We start from the raw sequence: 6,072 nt of genomic DNA on the forward strand, positions 1-6,072 counted from the left end.
TCTCTCCTCACGAAGCCATGCCTGCTTCAATCTCCCACGTGCTCTGGGAAACCACCCAAACTTACCCTGAAGAAGCAAGGAGGGGGAAAAAAGGGTTATTCCTTGGACACGTTCCTTTGTTCCTGGTTGTTCTTGGTGGTTGGCTGTCCAAGCCATCTCCTTCCTCCTGTTGAGTTTGCGTGAAGTATCTTCTCTCATGGTTCCATACTGCCTTTTGAGACACTCGAGAGAATGCTTCTTCTTAAATTGAGGGGACTGGCACAGCCTTCCTTGGCAGGGGTGAAGGAGTGTCTGGTTGGGCTTTGTCGGAAAGCAGAGGTTCTGTGAGGCTGAACTTAGAAGTGCTCCTAACATACCAAACTGGATTTTAATTGTGGGGGAACGGTAGAAATAGACAGAACCTCAGTGTTTGTCGAGCCTCAGATGCTCCCTACGTCTGTGTTACCACAAACGCCTTGGAATATTCCGTGTCCGAGTTACTTCCGTCACATTGAAGCTCAGCTTGTCTTTTCATTCTTAATGTTAAGGGGGCTCTTGTAGCTTCTTGCTTGCAGCCGCGCAGCAGGCCCTGGTTTGTCCTGCGCACAGCGTGGATGCTTTTTAACCGTGTCGCCTCGTTAGGAGGGATTGTACCGAGCGTTGTCAAGACCATTATCTGCACCTGTGACAACAAGGTTTTCCAGCACGTTCCTTGACTTCTGCAACTGAGCAGACTCCGAAATGATTGTCATTAGCCTGTCTGCCAGCTGAGCACGTCATCAACAAGCTGGAGGTGCTTTTGTGCCAGCAGGATAGCAGCTGGTTTTGCTTACACGTTTACCTTGGCAGGACATTTTCCATAGCCGCTGCCAAAAATATCTAGCATCTGGCTTTTCTCAGCCGGCCCAACTTGAGTTTCTGGCTTGACAGACGATGTCTTGCCGCACTGATTGCAGAGGCTCTGCTGGGGAAGCGCTGCAGTCTACAGCCTGTGTACCTGCATGCTGAGGGAACACCAGCTAGTCTCTGGAGCTCTGTTATTTACAGTAATACTGGTTGTCCTGTGCAGATGCCCGTTAAATGGGATCACAGAAAATGGTTACTATCAAACAGTTTTTAGCATCAAGTTATAAATCCATACGTAACTGAGGGGAGCTAATGGATTTCATTTAGTAAAAGCTGACATTTTAATTGCTGCCTTGCACAAGGGAAGTGCCTCTCCAGAGATCTCTGCAGGGGGAAGCACATAACAATGAGCTCTCCTCAGTACAACAGACCGTTAACTACCAACGTGTTTTAGTTCGTTAGGAAATTCGAGTTTGCCTTTTCACAGAAGTGAAAGCCTACAGCTTTTTCTCTGTTAGAATTTGCTTTTCCCCTTCTCCTTTCAGTTTCCTTATCTCCTTTTTATTTTAGGCTTTCTCACTTACATGCCAGTGCTTGAGGTGGCCCCACTGAAGCCCTGCTTTGTTCACTTTGTGTTCATTGCTGCTCACCTCACCCCAGGCCCTTTGCTCGTCAGCCCTGTCCATGCTCCCTCCGAGCTGTGGGAACCCCCTCCCCCATGGTTCCTGGTTTTGTTCTTCAGGAGCAATTACAAAGGATAATTCATATCTGGTTGTGAATACTTGGAAGCAGCCTCTTGCTCAGGGAGGTTGGTTTGGTTTTTAAACAGTCTTTTGCAGTTCTCTCTTTGTGGTAATGAGGGACTACTTGGTTAACCCACTTCTCTTCTTGGCCTGATGGAATGCAGGACATGGTGGAAAGGTCTTTCTGGTTGTTGGAGTTACCCTGGGATCGAGGTGAATGCTTGTCATTTCCACGATTTTGGAGGGGGAAACAAAAACTAGTGAAATTTCTCCAGTGTAAGCCGTGGTTATATCTTAGTGAGACCTTGCTTCCTGAATATCTGGTCTAGGCTTAAAGCAAGAATACTGTGGCGGGTGGCAAACAGGAAACACGGCACATCTTTCTTCTCAGTCTGTTTGAGCTTTTGCTGTGTTGTTATGTGCCATGAACCTACCGCTGTACGTACTCACACCCCTCGTGTTCTTCCAGACAACGCTCACCTGGGGACCCTACCTGTGGTTTCACATGCTGCGAGTTGCCACATCAACCTTATCAGGTATCGCTTTATGTAATTCTTGGGTAAACCAGTAACGGGGTATTGAAAGTCACTTCAAGAGACTGTAAATCATCTTTGGGAGCTACTGGACATTTTTTTTAAGCTATGAATGAACCTGTAGTTTAATCTGTGGAGAAATTCTTTTGCCTTAGACACTTTTTTTTTTTACTTTGAGTCAACAACACTTCAATGGGAGAACGGACAGAAAACACCCGTTTGCTGAACGCTTTTCCCCACCTTTTTCTCCATGTGGAGTTAGGGTGGTGGTGGCAAGGGCGGGTATCAGCTTTCTCTGTGGTATTGTATGGAACCGCATTGTGTGGTGCTACCTGAAAGGAATACTGCTCGGAGGAACTCAACTGACAGCTCTTATGAAGAAGACAACTAGAAATTATCTTGTGAAGCAACCTCAGGTGTAAAGGGTGGAGCCAGTTCCGCGCACGCTGCGCCTCACCTAAAAAACCCACCGCGCAGGCCCGGAGGGTGCGCTCATCGCTTGCAATGAGCATGGGAAAAGCCCTTCCCAGATCTTCGTTCACGAAGCCAAGCTATGATGATGATGACGGTCTTGTGAAGCACAAGACGAGGTGTGTTCTCAACAGGCTTCTCAGGCCACAAAATAAACAAAAATGAGAGTCTTAAACTCACTGCAGAGAAATTTATTTGGACCTCATAAAATTTTACAAAGTTTTGAAAATGCTTGTCCTTGCCTGTGTTCTTCCCAAGGCGTCAAGTAAATTTATGGGGTTTTTTTTGCAAATATTGTGGGGTTCCTGGCATTTTACCCCCAATTTGAATATTTTTTAAATCTATTCTATTAATTAACCTACCCTTATTTTTAGAAACTCTTTTTCTCTCATGTGCAGTGGAATCTTGTCCCTTGTCACATCTGTTCTTCGTATGCAAAGGTAGATACTGCTTTCCTTTTTTCAGAGGTCTGTGAATTTGAAGACTAGTACTTCCTTCCTTCCACTTCAGCTTTGCCTCTGACATTTGTAATTTGAACCGGTCTTTCGCACAGAGCTCTGGATGCCAGGTTGTCTATAGAGTTAGTTACTGTCAGGAGTCGTTGAAGCAGTCGATTGCCAACCTCAAACGTACTTTCCCTGAAGAAGACTAACTCGTTTGCATCCTCAGGGCAGATTTGCAATTTGCAGTGCAGTACGTGTCACTTCTTGCTTGCAGGACCAGCGCGGAAGCTGTCATCACGGTAAAGAGACTGACTGGCATGAGCCCCCCGTTCCACGCTTCGGACTGTGCCGTGCCTGTTAGGGCAACATAGTGCTGTGTGTGGCTTCCAGCCTGACGACTGAGACAGCCGAAACCTCGATATTTTATTAATCCATTAGTATGCGACACAGAACGTTGTTGAAGCTGCTAGTGACTCGCTGTTCGCACGTATCAATAACTCACTCGAGTTTGGTGCTACCATGAGACTGAGGTGCCAGTACCGTTGGAAGTAGCTTGGATTTTTGCTCGACATTAATTTTCAGTTAAAGCTCAGTTAAAGGCTTATCCTTTAACGGATCTCCTAGCAAAACAAACGTAGACCCCAAGCTGAAACTGGTAGAATTCAAACCCTCCCACCATCTAGATTGTCACCAATTTCCACATTCTTCTCCTTCTGTTGGTTATCTTAAAGAACAGTTAGTAGTATATTGTATCTAAGTTGATTAGCCCAGCAGATTTAAAATTAAACTGTGCTTAAGAATTCTCTTCTAATCATTGTAAAGCTCTCTCTGTTTTTCAGTGTGTGATTTCCTTGGGGAAAAGATCGCGTCTGTTCTGGGGATCAGCACTCCCAAATACCAGTATGCCATTGACGAGTACTACAGAATGAAGCGAGAGGTATGTGTGTGAGAAATGGTTCTGCACTCCTTTTTTCCCAACTTCCCCACCCTGGTATTTTAAAAAACTAAATTTGTGTTCCAGCATTAAAATGAAGTTTTATAACGTCTATTTCAGTTTTCATTTGATATGGTTAACGTTTGCTTATCCACCAGCCTTTCCTCACCAGCTCATCAGCGGCAGAGCTGGCTGGGCCCTGAGCGCCGCTCTGTTTCTCTCACACAATGCATCTTAAAGTCAACACTGGGAGAAAGTTGGGTGGAGCAGTTACTGGTCATGGTAAAGAGGCAGCTGCTAGGAATGTACTTTGCAACTCTAAAACTTGTTCAACAAAGTGTGAAAGGTAAATGGAGCTCCAAGTTACCATTTGTCCTGGACCATAACTGGAAATGACTGATAGCCAGACAGTGCGTTATGCAAAAAAAAAACTCCAGACCCTTGACAATCTTCATTTGGAAGAGACAGGAAATCCATTTAAGGCTTTACTACCTATTTTTTATTTCTGAATGCTCTTTTTAAAGCTTTAGAGAAGGTAGACTTGTCTCTTTTCCTATTGACTAAAAACTGCTTATCTAGACATGGGACTTTCTGTGTTTATTTAAAGCAGTTTAATCCTTCACTTTTGGCCATTTTTTTTCCCGTAGAGGGAATTCTGGATTATACATCATCTTATCATCGACTAGTGACCGTCTTCTAGTGAACTAATGCCCTTGCCTTGTAGTAGGGACTGGTGGGCTCTTATGGGAAGAGTTAAAGTGAATGTAAGTGGTAAAGAGTAAACAGCAGCTTATGAATCTGGTTACGTATTTTTAGGAGGAAGAGGAGGAACAGGAAAACAAGATGTCAGAAGAGGCAGAAAGACAACATCAGGAACGGCAGAACAAGCCACAGGCTGAAGCTCCTGTGCAGACAGACCAGCCGGAAGCAACGGCGTGTACTTCATTTGTGAACGTCAACTTTGAAAGTGAGAGAGACGGCCAGTGCGCCGGGGAGAACAAACAAGATGTAGCTCCTGCCCCTGCTGAATTGTAAAGCTCTGTCTAACATAGGAAACGGGAAGTGTCAGGTGTCACAGTCTGACTGTAAGAAGCAGGAAAAATAGGATTATATTTGTTCGGTGAAATACAACTTCTGGCATTCTTATTGATGAGGAGAGAGCGAGGCGCTGGCTGTTGGTCTGTCTGCCCAAGGAAGGCCGAGGCGTTCCGCCAAATCGGCACTTGAGTGAAATCAAAAATTGCACTACAAACATTTGGTCTAAAATTGAATGTGTGAGCTAACTTCTGTGTCAAGAGAGTAAAAACGTCTTGTCTTGGAATTGTGGTGTCTCTCACAGCCGTGGATTGCAGACGCAGTGCTGCTTCCTCCTCCCGATCTGCACCTCGTTCGCAGCTCGGCTCTCTGTGAATAGATTAATAGGAATCCGTACTCACAAGTCATTGTAATAGCGGCTGATTTCCCCTATTTATTGTCACTGTTGTATGCATGTGGGTTTTTTCTGTTGGTGTTTAACACGAGAGATAATGTTAGATTTAATGTTCATTAGATTTAAGGGTCCACTGACTTTTTTATTAGAAAGAAACTTGAAAGGAGGCTGTAAACACCCTTAAGAACTTATTAACACATACCAGCACCCTTGGAGGCTCGTAGTGCTCAGCTGCTCCCCTCAGCGCAGTAGCAAAGTCCAGAACTGGCATCAGTTCACTCCAAGAGACCCGCCTGCCCGAATACGTTAACTGTTATGTTAGCAGTGAGGGAGGTGTCCCTGCAGGTGGTTCCCCCCCTCTAGCACAGAATACATAAATAACGAGAAATCCTTTTTTCCTTCACTAAACCAAACACTTTGTTGCCATACTGCAGCCACAGGCAGTTTTATTTTTGTCTAGATGGATCGCAGGTAGCTCCCAAGCTTTTTGGAGGCCCCACTTCAGGCTGTTTTACAGCGATGACTGTGGTTCTGCCTGTGAAAGGTGGAGGTTGACTTTGTGACAATCGGATGTCGGTGTCCCAGTCACTTTAGCTGCAATTACTCTGTATAGATAAAGGAGCAGAGAACCTGCACTCGTTACCATGTGAAACGTTGCTGCTGTCCTTGAGATTCCTAAAAAAAAAAAAAAAAA

At 45.0% G+C, this 6,072-nt stretch overlaps 1 protein-coding gene across 1 annotated transcript in view; it reads left to right on the top strand.

Annotated features, from left to right (window-relative positions):
- Nucleotides 1–5,088, top strand: part of FAM177A1 (family with sequence similarity 177, member A1) — a gene marked incomplete at its 5' end in the record, with an annotated part of 9,204 nt that extends 4,116 nt beyond the window's left edge. Inside the window, 3 exons of the mRNA XM_010144082.1 lie at nucleotides 2,038–2,104; nucleotides 3,855–3,952; nucleotides 4,766–5,088. Of these exons, the coding sequence (XP_010142384.1) occupies nucleotides 2,038–2,104; nucleotides 3,855–3,952; nucleotides 4,766–4,984 (384 nt within the window). The remainder of the gene's footprint in view (nucleotides 1–2,037; nucleotides 2,105–3,854; nucleotides 3,953–4,765) is intronic.
- Nucleotides 5,089–6,072: the final 984 nt, after the last annotated feature.

The sequence above is a fragment of the Buceros rhinoceros genome, unplaced genomic scaffold (genome assembly GCF_000710305.1).
Source record: "Buceros rhinoceros silvestris isolate BGI_N320 unplaced genomic scaffold, ASM71030v1 scaffold13819, whole genome shotgun sequence".
Taxonomy (NCBI): domain Eukaryota; kingdom Metazoa; phylum Chordata; class Aves; order Bucerotiformes; family Bucerotidae; genus Buceros; species Buceros rhinoceros.